Raw genomic sequence first — 14,689 nt, forward strand, 5'->3', positions numbered from 1 at the left:
ATTCTACAAAACAACCAACAGATCACTGAAGACATCAAAGAGGAAATTTTAAAAATCTAGGTATAAATGAAAACAAAAACATGATCCAAAATCCATGGGATGCAGCAAAAGCAGTTCTAAGAGGGAAATTTATAGTGATACAAGCTTACCTCAGGAAACAAGAAAAACTCAAATAAACAACTTAACCGTACACCTAAAGGAACTAGAAAAAAATAAGGCCCAAAGTTGGTGAAAGGAAAGGAATCATAAAGATCAGAGCAAAAGTAAATGAAATAGAGACTAAAAAAAAAAAAAAAAAAATTAGAAAAGATCAATGAAACTAAGAACTGGTTCTTTGAAAAGATAAACAAAATTGACAAACCTTAAGCCAGACTCATCAAGAAAAAAGAGAGAGGGCCCAAATCAATAAAATTAGGAATGAGAAAGGTGTAGTTACAGCAGACACCAAAGAAATACAACAGATCATAAGAGGTTACAATGAACAACTATATATCAATAAGATGAATAACCCTAGAAGAAATGGAAAAATTCCTAGAAATGTACAAACTCCAAAGACCAATTACCAGTAATGAAATTGAATCAGCAATAAAAAAAAAAAAATCCTAACAAACAAAAGTCCAGGACCAGATAGTTTCAGAGGTGAATTCTACCAAACATTTAGAGAAGTGATAACACATATTCTTCTCAAACTGTTACCCCAAAATATTTCCCAACTCATTCTACGAGGCCAGCATCACCTTGATACCAAAACCAAAGATGTCACACACACAGAAAGAAAATTACAGGCTAATTCACTGATGAACATAGATGCAAAAATCCTCAACAAAATATAGCAAACAGAATCCAACAATACATTTAAAGGATCATACACCATGTTTAAGGGAGATTTAACCCAGAGATGCAAGAATGACTTAATATCTGCAAATCAATGTGACACACCACATTAAGAAATTGAAGAATAAAAACCATATGATCATATCAAGAGATTCAGAAAAAGCTTTTGACAAAATTCAACATCCGTTTATGATAAAAACTCTCCAGAAAGTGGGCATAGAGGGAACATACCTCAACATAATAAAGGTCATATATGACAAGCTCACAACTAATATCATACTCAATGGGTAAAAACTGAAAGGATTTCCTCTAAGATCAGGAACAAGACAAGGATGCCCACTTGACACTTTTACTGAGTATAGATTTGGGAGTCTTAGCCATAGCAATCAGACAAGAAAAAGATATTAAAAAAATACAAATTAAAAAGAAAGATGTGAAACTGTCACTCTTTGCATATGACATGATTCTATACATAGAAAATCCTGAAGACACCATCAGAAAACTATTAGAGCTCATCAATGAAATCAGTAAAGTTGCAGGACACAAAATTAATATACAGAAATCTGTTGCATTTCTATATGCTAATAACAAACTCTCAGAAAGAGAAATTAAGGAAACAATCCCATTTACAATCACATCAAACAGCATAAAATTCCTAGAAATAAACTTGCCCCAGGAGGTAGAAGACCTGTATTCTGAAAACTATAAGACACTGATGGAAGAAATTGGAGATATGTTCATGGGTTGAAAGAATAAATATTGTTAAAATAACCATACTACCCAAGGCAATCTACAGATTCAATGCAATCCCAATCAAGTTACCAATGGCATTTTTCACAGAACTAGAACAAATAATTTTGAAATTTGTGTGGAAACACAAAAGACCCCGGATAGCCAAAACAATCTTGAGAAAGAACAACAGAGATGAAGGAATCATGCTCCCTGACTTCAGATTAAACAACAAAGCTACAGTAATCAAGATAGTATGGTACTGGCACAAAGAAAGACACAAAGATCAATGGAACAAGATAGAAAGCCCAGAAATAAACCCACACAGTTATGGTCAATTAATCTATGACAATGGAGGCAAGAATATACAATGGAGAAAGACAGTCTCTTCAATAAGTGGTACTGGGAAAACTGGACAGCTACATGTAATATAATGAAATTAGAACATTCTCTAGTACCATACATAAAAATAAACTGAAAATGGATTAATGACCTAAATGTAAGATCAGAAAACATAAAATTCCTAGAAGAAATCATAGGCAGAATGGTCTTTGACATAAATTGTAGTAATATTTTTTTTGGATCTGTCCCCTAAAGCAAAGGAAATAAAAGCAAAAATAAACAAATGGGACCTTATGAAACTTAAAAGCTGTTGCACAGCAAAGGAAATCATTGACAAAACAAAAAGACACCCTACTGAATGGGAGAAAATATTTGCAAATGAAATGACCAATAAGAGGTTAATATCCAAAATATATAAAAAGTCTTAAAGTCAACATCAAAAAACCCCAAACAACCTGATTACAAGATGGGTAGAAGACCTGAGTAGACATTTTTCCAAAGAAGACACACAGACGGCCAAAAGGCACATGAAAAGATCCTCAACATCATCAATCATCAGAGAAATGCAAATAAAAACCATGATAAGCTATCACCTCATATCTGTTAGAATGGCTGTCATCAAAAAGAACAGAAGGATATATTGTATATCACAGGAATATAGCCAACAGTTTATACGAACTATGGAATACAATTTTTAAAAATTGTGAATCACTTTGTTGTACACTTGAAACTTATGCAGTATTATACATTAACTATACCTCAATTTTTAAAAAAAAGTTAAAACATAAAAAATTAGGCTTAAATAATTTTTCTACTGTTTATTGTATAACAGAGAATCACAGAGTTTTAGAATTTTTGATCCATAGCACAAGTACAGAGAGTAAACTATATGAATGAATTGAGAGCCTTTGTTCTTTATCTCATTTATTGTAACTAAGAAGTATACTTTGAAATTACTGTTGATGAGCTTGTAAATCCATGGAAAGCTAAGGGCTTATGTAGATAGATTTCAAGGGGTGTTTGTGAACCACCTTAAATTTTAGGCAAACTTTTTTAGATATGTACATGTCCATGATGTTGATCTGATTCTGTACTCACTCTCCATTTTAATTTATTTTTCATAAGCTATACTTTTCTGGTAATTATAAATTCCAATCATTCACTCAGTAATTTGAATCAGCATTTTTAATGTGTCAATTACTATATTTGTGGTTATGGTTATATTTTAAGTGGTTTTCTTGTATATAGTGGTGTATAGATAGTATAATGCTGAGTATTGCTTTTTCCTCTGATCCTCAATCTCTCTCTACCTTTAACGGATGTATTTAGACCATTCACATTGGCTATAAATATTAGCATGGTCATATTTAAATTTATCATCTTGCTAGCTGTTTTCTATTTGTTGATTGGTTCTTTGTTCCTTTTTATTTTCCTTTCCTACCTTCTGTTGTATTATATTTTATAATTTAATTTCAGCTCCAGTAATGGCTTATTAGTTATACATTTTTTAAAAAAGTAAATTTTTCTCATAGTGTTTCACCTAGGATTTACAATATATGCCTTCAATTTATCAAATCTACATTCAAATACTATTATAGTATTTCATGTGCAGTGTAAGAAACTTCACATAGCATACTTTCAATTTTGCCCTCCCTTCCTTTGTCATTATTGTCATTAAATTTACATTTTTGTGTATTTTAAGCCCCTTCATTTCCTTGCCATATGGCTGTTCACAAGATGGCATTCTTTCAGGCCAGCAGCAGTGCATCTCTCTTTCTTCTTTTTTACCTCTAGACCTCCTTTTAAGAACTCACTTTATTAGGTCAGGCCCACCCATAATAAACTCCCTTTTGATGAAATCAACTGGTTAGGGACCTTAATGACACCTGAAAAAAATCCATTTTCCCATATAATGTATCATATTCAAAGGCCAGCACTTAAGAAGAGATTATACAAGAGCTTGCCTCATTAGGGGCCATCTTAGAATTTTACCTAATTCATTTATTTAAAGACCCTGTGTTATAGTTCCAGCAGCTGGGTATGTTTCTGTTTATTAGTTTATTACTTGATGATGGGCTTTTTTTGTGTGTGTGCCTTGTAATTTTTGATTAAATACTGGAAGCTGTAGGCAGAAGAACAGGAGAGACTGAAGTGAGTAGTATTTACATGTGTAAATGGCACTTCTTTTTTTTGTTCAGGACTTTGTTTTGGGGGTGTTGAGTAAATCTAGTTAGGAGTTGTGCTGGATTTTGTTGTCGTTAGCATTACCTTCAGTATACCATAGGTTTCAAAGTCGTCTAGTTGTGGGCTGCTGTTACCCTATGCTTAATGTGGAGACTGAGGTGCAAGAGGGTTTTTCTCAGTGTTCCTGTTCCTCCCATAAGCTTGCAGCCATTCCTTCACACTTTTACCACTGTAGAGACCTCTCTCCACACTCTTATCCCTCCGCTCAGTAGCAGACAGCTGTTGCTTGTTAATCAGTACTAGGCTTGTCATGGGAGCAAACTAGGAGTTTCTGTTATGCTTGTCTAGCATCAGTCATAGGCAGGCAGTTTTTACTTTGGCATTGAGAGTGAGACTTTCTCAGTATCCCTGCCCTTCCATCTCTTAGAATCAAAGCTGCAGTCTATTTTGGGTGAGAAATTCCTGCCTCTTGCCAGTAGCAGTAGATGTCTGCAGAGTGTTGGTGTAGAATCTTGGGCCCATGACAGTTTCCTATGCCTCCTCAGGGGGGCTTCAGTTAGTTCAGTTATTCAGTTATTTCTCCAAAAGCAATAATTCTTTGTTTGATGGAGACAAAAGGATTTGCTGCTCCTCTTCCAGTAGCTTGAGACTTTTGATTTGTAGAACAAAAGGGTCTGGGAAGTCATGCGGGACATGTTAAGTGTCCCGCAGTAGGTGCTATTCACCTCAGGCATACCTGCTCCACCAAAGGAGTCTCCCACCCTGGCCCCAATCTTTCTTCTGAGCACTCAGTGAAGGGTCATGAGAAAGAGATTGCAAGTAAGTTTGAATTCTCATGGTTCAGGGTCCTCAGCTATTTCAAACTGACATACTAGCCAACACTTGGCCTTTAAGAATGTCTTGACATTTAAACTGAATTCTTCTTACCCACTTGTGGTGGTAAGAACAGTGTTACTTCCTCTCTGCTGTACTAAGTGTGAAACTGTTTCTGTATCCCATCACTCCCTGAAGGGATTTGTCCTTTTTCCAAATTCAGTTTACTTGGATGCCATGAGAAGTTCTCTGACTTGCACAAAAAAAGTTATAATTTTATTTTTTTGATTATTTGGCTTTTTCTTGTTAGGGTGAAAGTGACATTTTTGCAGCTTTCTATCCTAGGTAGAAGCAGAAGTCCAAGGATATAGAGATAAAATAAATATAGTTTTGTTTATTGAGCTCCTGTTACCAGATGCTGTGATAAGCAATTTATGAACATTCATTCTCTACAGCAACATCAAATGCTAGGTATTCTTGTTTCTATCTTACATATGAAACAACTGGCTTTTTTCCAGAGGTTAGAGAGTAAATGCCCAAAACAAGGATTTATACTTATTTCTGTCTGACTCTAAAGCTAATTCCGGTACTCATTGTTGCCTCTGGAACCAAAGAGTCTAGAAAGATAAAGTGAAGAAGTTTATAAAAATAACCATGTAACAGTGGTATAAATGCTGTTATAGAGGCACACACAGTACATAGAGAAACAAAAAAGAGGGATCTCCAAACTGAGAGAATCAGGAACGTCTACCCAAAGATATGATTTCCAGAATGCTTCTTGTTGGATGAGTAGGAATTGGGCACAAAGGGACACATGATATATGCCACACTTTGTGCCCACTCAGCTTCTTTTGAATATTTTCTTACATTTATTTTCCACAGTATGCTTCCCTAAAGTGGAAGCCAGTATTTGGTTTCCCTGTCTCCCTTGTGCAAAAGGAAGGAGAGAACTGAGTTATCATCTAAAACCACCAGTTAGAATTCATGCCTGTAGTTTTGATTGGAAAGAGGCCATGCATGGAGCTCATTTCCTGAGAAGGTGACAGAGTATGCTGGGAGGCACCCCACCTTCAGAGGCAGTAGAAAACAGAAGTCCTAACAGCAGTGCCCCTTGTTCAGTGTCCTTGCTCTGATATATGTGTCCACTGGTAGTTAGGGACAGATCAGTGATATAACTTAGGCATTGTTCTTGGCTGCTTTGCCTTCATGTCTGACTCTCTGTGTTTTCCAGAGAGTCTGTGAATTCTCTAGTATTCATTAATAAATTCACTTTTTGCTTAACTGGACAAAAGTGGTTCTGTTGGTTATAGATAGGAATTGTTTTTGAAACAGACACATTTCAGGTAGACGTTATATTTGGCAAGACTTAGAAGGGAAAGAACATGAAGCATTCTGAAAACTAGAGCTGTGATAGTAATTTGGCATTAATGGAATGAAAAGTGGGTAAGGGAATGTACTGGAGATGTTGATAGGCCTCATATAATGGATGTTGAGTTATTTTAATCAGGAAGGTGACAGGATCATATTTGTATTTTAGAAAAATCTCTCTGGCAGCCATGTAGAAATGGACTAGAGGGGGATATAAGTGAGAAAAGAAGCAAGGAAACCTATTAGGATACAACTGTAGTAGTTACAGTGAGAGATTGAGTCCTTGATTAAGTCAGTCATTGTATGGATGAAGAGCATGGGACAGAATAAGGAGATATTTAGGACATACAAGAAATTTAAGATGTTGATTAATTATATGTGAGAATGATGAAGAAAAGTGGTTCTGGAATGATTCTCATGTTTCTAATTTGGGAGATTAGGTAAATGTTAGTGCCACTCATTGAGACAGGGAATATAAAAGGAGATAGGAATGTATAGTGAAACTTTGACAAGTTGCAATTAAGTCAAAAAGAGATAACCACTAGAAAACTGGATATGTGAGACTAGAATGGAAGATAAAGATTTCTGAGCTAATAATGTATAGGTGATTGTAGATATCTTAATGATGGTGAGATCAACAAGGTGGTTTATGTCCTGAGAAGAGAAAGGGGAAGAGGATACAACCCTGGGTATATCAACATGTAAGGTTTGGTTGGAGGGAATTATGAACATAAAATAGACTGAGAAGGAATAAACGGGAGATTAGGGGGAAAACTGAAAAGTAAAGAGATCAATTGGTTTAGATCCACATTAAAAATTTTTAGTTAATACAGCTATAGGATGTTTACTTGTGACCTTGGGATGGACATTTTGGTAAAGTGATGGAGCCAAATAGAGGCGTTAAATAAGGGATAAAAGGCCACTCTTTTCAGTGACTAGGGTATGAAAGGAAGGTGAGAACTGAGTTATCATCTGGAGGAAGATAAGAAGATAAATGATCATAAGGTCTGCTACATGTCTATTGGTATGGGTGACTTAAATAACATAGAGTAAAAGAACTGCAGGGTTAGGGCTTACATGAAGCACCTACATTGACCTTGAAGTTGTTCAATATGATAAGAGAACTCGGAAAGAATGAATAAGCCAAATGCCATAGTCCTTGATGAATGTGAGGCAATGACAGAGAAGTCAGCAGACAAAATGGACAAGTAGGCAGTCCATTTGACAGTGTGCTTACATGACATACACTTCAAAGAGGAGAGGTTTTTTAATGCATGGGAGAAGATGTATAATTGTAAGGATTGCCATTCCTTTTCCTTCTAAATTCCACTACTGTATGTGGAGTGATATTGTTAGGAGATTGGACAGTGCTCTGGGGAGAGACTGAGGCTATCAGGAGTTTCCTAACTTTATAATGAAGACACTAGGAAGAATGGTGGCAAAGTCAGGGAGAGAGGGAAGCAGTGAGAAGATGAATGGGGAGAAAGATGAGAAGTGCAGAAGAATGTTGGGAGGAGAATGTGGGATGAGAGAGAGAGATTATTGGGATAATTTCAAAGTGTGGCTGTGACCAAGGATGACATGGAGGTAGGCCTAATCGGTTGAAAGTTTCAAGTGAAACTCAAGTCAAAGTATCAGAATTTCCTGTACAGGTCTGAGGTCCAAAGATCTGGAAGCTCTGACCTGCTCTGATGGTGGTCTTAGAAGATTCATGATGCTAATAGACTTTGATTGTGTTTAGAGTTATAAACAGAATATTGTTGGAAAGTATGGCTCTGAGAAAGTCTCAGGCAGGTAGAATTAATCAACTCCCACATTTTAGAAGTTTTAAACTGCACCAGTTTTCAGTGACTAAGGTCAGTCTCTAGATGGATACAAATATGGCCTAAATTGTTTCAGATACCTTCTTTGTTAGAAAATGTTGAAAGCATTCACATTTATGCAGAAAATTAGCTCAGGGAGCTGGCAGAAATTTCTATACAGGCAATGATCACGAACATCTTTAGTTGGTTTTCACTCATTAGTTCTTTTATTCATTTAGTCAATCAGCTCATTCAATCATATATTGGAATACTGATTGCTAAAGACACAGTTTTCAGCCATTACTAAATGTTTAGGAACTTTAGAAGTGTTGGTCAAATGTACGAACTCTGAGGGGGAAGTTATAATAATCTCCTACTTAAGCAGATTCTCTTTGTGTTTGGGATTACAGGATTACAAATCTCATAAATAACTTCATTCAAGCCATGAATTAGACATTATAATTTAACAGATTATTTACTTAATGATCTTATTATATAATTAAATAATGACCTATGTTTTATGCTTTATTTTGTTGTTCATGACACTTTGCAGTCAGCACAAGTGGCTAAAAAACAGTTTATGTATTCTGGAGGTCTTCTTAACCTGCCACCTTCTTCAGATCCAGAAAAAAATAAAATGAACCTTCATTCTTTGCCATGTGGAAGGACAAGTTTCAATCTAGATTTCTGTACATTTTTGTGGGAAAGAGACATATTATTAGGGTTATTTCTGGCATCAACCCAAACATGGAATTTAGAATTTTCTCCTTGACTCCCTCCTTTAATCCAACCACAAATACCAGTCTGTGGCATGTAGGAAATTTTAATCTGCAGGTCATGGGAAAAGGAATACATCAAACATTGCATACTTACAATGGAAAAATCATATGCCAAACATTCCTGTTCCCATAAGCTCTTTTGGCCACCCAATCGTATTGGCCTTTTACCCAATTTCTGCTCCCTTAATGTCTCTTTTTTCCCTTATCTTTTATTTTTCCTCATTCTTCAGTCCACTTTTTCACCCAAAGAAAATAAAATCAAAGCAAGATAAATAAACAGGTTTTTCTTATTTCATGGAAAGTAATTTAGCTCTCTGTTGTTTTTTGAGATACAATTTCCAAATCTCATCTCTTGCTCTTCATAATTTATCAAAATCTTTTCTTAAAGAACAGCTCTCTTTTGAAAATATTACTGGTACTAGCTGTTTAGAAAATATATAAACATACTACTGATTACGTTTGCATTTGGTTTTACAAATGCTAAGTACTCTAGCCTGCTGGACTATCTGAAATTAAAAACTGTTTATGAATGTGCATGAAAAAGCACACTTTTCATGCAGCATCATATTGATAAATATAAGGCAAATGAATCTGTGCAATTTCAGTTTGTCTTTTCAGAAACTCTCCTAGATGTTACTTTTCATTTAGTTCTTATTCTTATTAACACTTTATTGATTTTGCAAATTGGGATAGTCTATTTTCTGGGAAAACTATTAGACCATTTTTTTCACTGATACTGACTATATAAAGTTGTGTTTATGCACTGACAAATATATTGAACACCCACTATGTGCTATGCCTTAGGGAAATGGCATGAGTTGACAGCTGATAGGTGGGAGACCAGGGAGCAACCTGAAGCAAGCCTGAAACAAGTGTAGTAACAGTGCGGCATTTTCAATTAGTAGCTATTGAATTGAGTGTAGCAAAGTGGTTCTCCTGAGGGCTCTTTATATCTTTCAAATGTGGTCATCATGTACTAGCTCACGTAGTTTCAAAATTGGCTTTTCCTAAAATGTTCAGGAAATTCTGCCCTAGGTGTTTATCATGCCTGCTTGATAATTGAGTTCTTTACGTTATGGAACTAAGGTTTTTAGCTTAAATGTTTTTAACTTAGACATACATGTTTTAAAATCACATTTCCTAGCTTTATAGCATTTCTTCAGATTAGAGTCTAGATAGATATCACTTTTTACTAAAGTCAAATTTAAAATTTTGTTTTTGGCAAAATTATTCTATAAGGAACACAGAAATTTAAACATATAATAGTATTACTAACATAGAAATAAAACTATAAGAAATATAACTTCTTAAATTTACATCACTCATCCACTCTGTGACTTAAATGAAAGCTATTTTTAGAAGCATGGCTAAAACCTTAATTACCTAATGACAGTTTCTCTAGCTAAACAAATTACTTCACAGCTAGATACAATTACGTGGAATACCTTCTTATCTGATCAGAAAATTAATCAGATCATATTTTTCTTTTTAGTGCTGTAGACAATGCCATGAAATCAGCCAACTTTTACTCTTCACTTTGACTCACTATATACTTAACACACACTGTTAATGAGGAAAAGACTTAATAATGAATGATGTTGTCTTTTCTTGCTTCTATTAAATTAATTCAATTCAATTCAATTCATTCATTCATTCAACAATTATTTATTAAGCACCTACAATATGCCAGGCACTGTGCTGGGTGCTGGGGATACAACTGTGAACAAGATAGACAGTCCCTGCCCTCAAAGAGCTTACAGTCTAGTAGTTAAACAGACAAGTACACAGGCAATTACAATGCAGTATGGTAAGTGCTGTGATGGGGACAAAACATCAAAAGGACACCTAACTCAGTCTCATGGGCAGGGGCTGGTAGATAGTCATGGAAATCTTCCTGGGGCAGGTAAAATATGATTTGAGTACTGAAGGATGAGTACCAGTTAGTCAGGTAAAGAGGAAATAGGGAAGTGTTATAGATTGAGGAAATAGTAAATGCAGTGTCCCTGCTTTTGAGGTTCATTTATAGGCAGCAGAAGTTGGGTAGGGGGGAGAGAATTCATGGAAGAAATAAGTAAGGGCCAGATTATAAAGTAATTCATTTGCTTTGCTCAAGAGCTTGCAATTTTTCCTGAGGGAACTCTGTGTGTGTGTTTGTGTGTGTGTGTGTGTAAGCTATCAGATTTGCACTTTTTAAGATTGCTCTTACTGCAGTACAGAAATTGAATGGGAGATGAGAATCTTGAGAGTTGAAGCAAAGTGATCAGTCTTTCACCTTTTCCAATTTTATCTTCCATGATATCACACCCATTTCTCTCCAGCTCATCCAATTGCATATACTCCTTAAACAATCCACTGACAAGCCAAACTTTGGGTCACTGCTCACCTATAAGGTTTTTAACACCTATAAAAACTCCACCTATGAAAACTCAACTCATCCTTCAAGGCCAGACTTCTAAAATCATCCTGTCTTGTGCTTTCTACCCAGATCTCTAAGTATTGTGATGTTTATCTGTGTTATGGTACTTATTATTTCAAATGATCTAAACCTCCTTTTGAACCAAGTTAATTTAATCCCTACGTAACTAAGGTGATTTTTGTAAATAAACATGTATAATTTCCAACAAAGACTAATTCTTCATACTAATTCTTCAGACTAATTCTTGTTGTCTACCACAAAATATTATTAGTGGCTTCAAATGATTTAAATGGAACAGTGGGAATGGGGAGAGAAGCCCAAGAGACACATTATTTTATGCAGCAAAATACAGCCAAGTAAAATTTCAGTACATAATTACCGGGTATGTTGCTGTTATGACAATGATTCATTCCCCAATTTAAACACTCCATCTTTGACAATTTAACTGCTAATGAAGCAAAGATCTGTTAAAAAGAGTAGCTTACTATGCAAAAATAATACGGGCTTGCTACATTTTTAAATATGGCCCACAGTTTACTTCTACAATCCCACCTATAGTCTTACAATTTCTCAAATAACTTTTATAATGATAAGAAAAAACTTTAAGCTCTGTAAATATTTTAAGAATGTCTGTTGTTTATTCTTTTTGGTGGGTACAAAAACCACAATGTTGTACACAGAACAAGATTACAAATAATATAGATAACATGAGTGACCCGTAGTCTCTTCTGAGTCTACATTGTGGACTGATGATTTTATGTTAATGTTGTCTTCATTTTGTTTTTGTTCCTGGTAGTGAGACAAATGTAATCTGTGGACACTGACTCATGTGACAGAGTGAAGGTTACAACAAACAAGAAGATGACCAACAACTTTTATTTTAAAAAAGTCTCTAAAGTTTCTTACAGTGATGGCATTTATTTCAATTATTGCAATGTATTGTTCCCTAAGATGGTTAGAAAAAAGAATTGTGTTGTCCTCTACCGAATTTACGTCAGTTAAAAAGCAAGCATGTTTCAGTATTTGTTTTCTCCAAAGTAAGTGTAAATACTTCCTTTAAATTTTTTCACAGAATTTACATGTTTGTTTATTATTTTCTTATCAGAGTTTAGTGATTTTGTTTTCTTGGCTGGATAGTCTTCCATTGAATATATGGGTGTTCTGGAGACACAGGTTAGCATATTCATTGACTTCTGTAACTATTTTATCCCTTGGAGTGAAGACTGAGGCCTTTCTGAGCAAGAACTTCACAGTTTAATGTGCTAACTCGCATGTCTGATTTAAAGTTTTAAGGTCCACTCAAGTGAAATCTGTTGCTGTTGATACACCCATCCCAGCTCCCCCCACCCACTCCCCGAAAAAAATTCTAAATTTTGAGTTTTCCTGATATAAAATCTGAGTTTGGGTTTCCGAGCTGAGCTCATGCACATGTTGCTGCTGCTGATGTTCGGCGCCTTAGGACGTACTTCCCGCTCTCAGCCAAAGGATTGGTTTGCGAAGACCTGCACTTAGCGTGTCCCTCAGGGCTGCGTTTCCATCAGTCACCAACACAGTTTAATTAAGGCACTCAATTATTTTTTTGGTTTTCATGGTAGGTCTGATGCAATGACAGCCAATCCTGAACTTTGTCTAATTGCAGTTCCAGTGTGTACAGCCTTTGGGCAGTCGGGTGTCAAGACGCGGCCATTTTCACCTACACTCCCAGTGATGGATAATCTGGCTTTGTTTCTTATGGCTTCAGAAAAGGTCAGCTGGGTTGCATGGAAAGGAAACAGAAAGAATGTGGAGTGTTACAATATTTCTGTCTTTTCAACAAAATATGACACAACAAACACCAAAATATCAATAATTAGACATCTGCATTTTTTCCATATTCTTCTGGTCATATGAAAACTGCTTATCACAGGAAAGAAAAGTTCAACTACCTGGAAGAATAAAGCACTCTAGAGTTTGTGGTCCTATCTGTTTAAGAACTAATTCTAAAATCATAAAACAAGATTTTGTTTGGCAAATCTAGGCAGGACACATCTTTTAACTTGCTGCACTCTACACCCTGGTATTTCTAGTCCAACTTAAACGCTTCTTTAGGTTTGACAACATTCTTTATTTGGATCTTTTTTTCTTGTTATAAAATGTCTTAACAGTTAAATGATTGTACTCTTAAAATTGTGATGAATTGTCTAACCAAACTATATATATATAGACTATTTACGACAGATCTTCCTGTTTTCAGAACACAGATCTATCCACAGATACTTTCATTCATTCACAGCAGCTATAGATATTGACCCAGAATAGGACAATTAGTGACATAATGTTCATTCTATGCCCACTATGGAAGTTAAAGCTCATATTTTAAGAAGCTTTAAGTGCTTAAAGGGAAGTGCACTGAAAGGGGGCATGTTTCAATGCCTCATTGAACGGTCATCACTGGGGAAGTTCCCGGATTGATGTTATGGGGTCAGGTCTCTGAAATCCTCATTATATTCTTGTTCTGTCATATTAGGTAGCAGGTAATAATACTACACTGAGGAGAAACAGGCAGTGTTATTATGAAAATCTACTTGCTGTTCATTCATTGCCTTTAAATTCTTTCTAGTAGCTGAAATTTAATGTTAACTCAAGAAGAAATAAGGTAAAGGAGATATTCCCTTAGTTTGTTGTGCCTTATCATAACTTTCTCATAACTCATATTGTGTCTTAATTCCCTGTTGTGAATTTAAGTTTACCTAATTCTTTAGGAAATTCCATCCCTATATTTATTCTGCCCTGTAACTTAAATATTAGAATAATGATGTATTAAATATGAAATAAAAACTGTATTAGAAACTGTTATAATGAGAAGGTTTTGAGATCCGTTACCCTGATAACTTCAGAAAGTTGAAGTCAACTTGCTACTGATGTATGTATGATAAACACCGAGGTCATTATTATAGTTCACCTTTAGTGAACAGTCTCAAAAATTAAATTTTACTTATCTTTATAATCAGGAGTCAGGAGACAACCTCTACAGAAATTACTCATCACTAAATTAAAACAAACCAATACGACAGTCTGAATTTGTTTCTTCAGATTCCCTTTGAACATTTAATATTAAGTAAAATAATTATTTTTAAAAAATCTATTAGTTTAGTTTTAAGTTTTTTTGAAGAGGAAATATTAAAATATAATTAATAAGAGCATTGTGATTTTTTCAGAAAGCTTTTGCCATAAAATCTATTTTTTTCCCTTTATTTTCTTGATTGCCTTTATGAGGAAAAGAAAATATCAAAACAGGGAGTATTCCATGTACCCTCAAGTAATCTCTCCTTCTCTACAGATTAATGCAACTGAGTGTTAATAAGTCTTTGACAACTGCTTATTCTCTCTTTAAATCTTAGTATTCTTAGTTCTCTGCATTCTTATTTCCTATACTTATATCT

At 35.1% G+C, this 14,689-nt stretch overlaps 1 protein-coding gene across 2 annotated transcripts in view; it reads right to left on the reverse strand.

The window, feature by feature from the left end:
- Positions 1 to 12,853: 12,853 nt before the first annotated feature.
- Positions 12,854 to 14,689, reverse strand: part of GRIA4 (glutamate ionotropic receptor AMPA type subunit 4) — a 536,727-nt gene continuing 534,891 nt past the window's right edge. For both annotated transcript variants that reach the window (XM_059929352.1, XM_059929353.1), the window contains exon 16: positions 12,854 to 13,018. In XM_059929352.1, coding sequence (XP_059785335.1) covers positions 12,854 to 13,018 — 165 coding nt within the window. The remainder of the gene's footprint in view (positions 13,019 to 14,689) is intronic.

The sequence above is a fragment of the Balaenoptera ricei genome, chromosome 8, assembly GCF_028023285.1.
Source record: "Balaenoptera ricei isolate mBalRic1 chromosome 8, mBalRic1.hap2, whole genome shotgun sequence".
Classification (NCBI taxonomy): domain Eukaryota; kingdom Metazoa; phylum Chordata; class Mammalia; order Artiodactyla; family Balaenopteridae; genus Balaenoptera; species Balaenoptera ricei.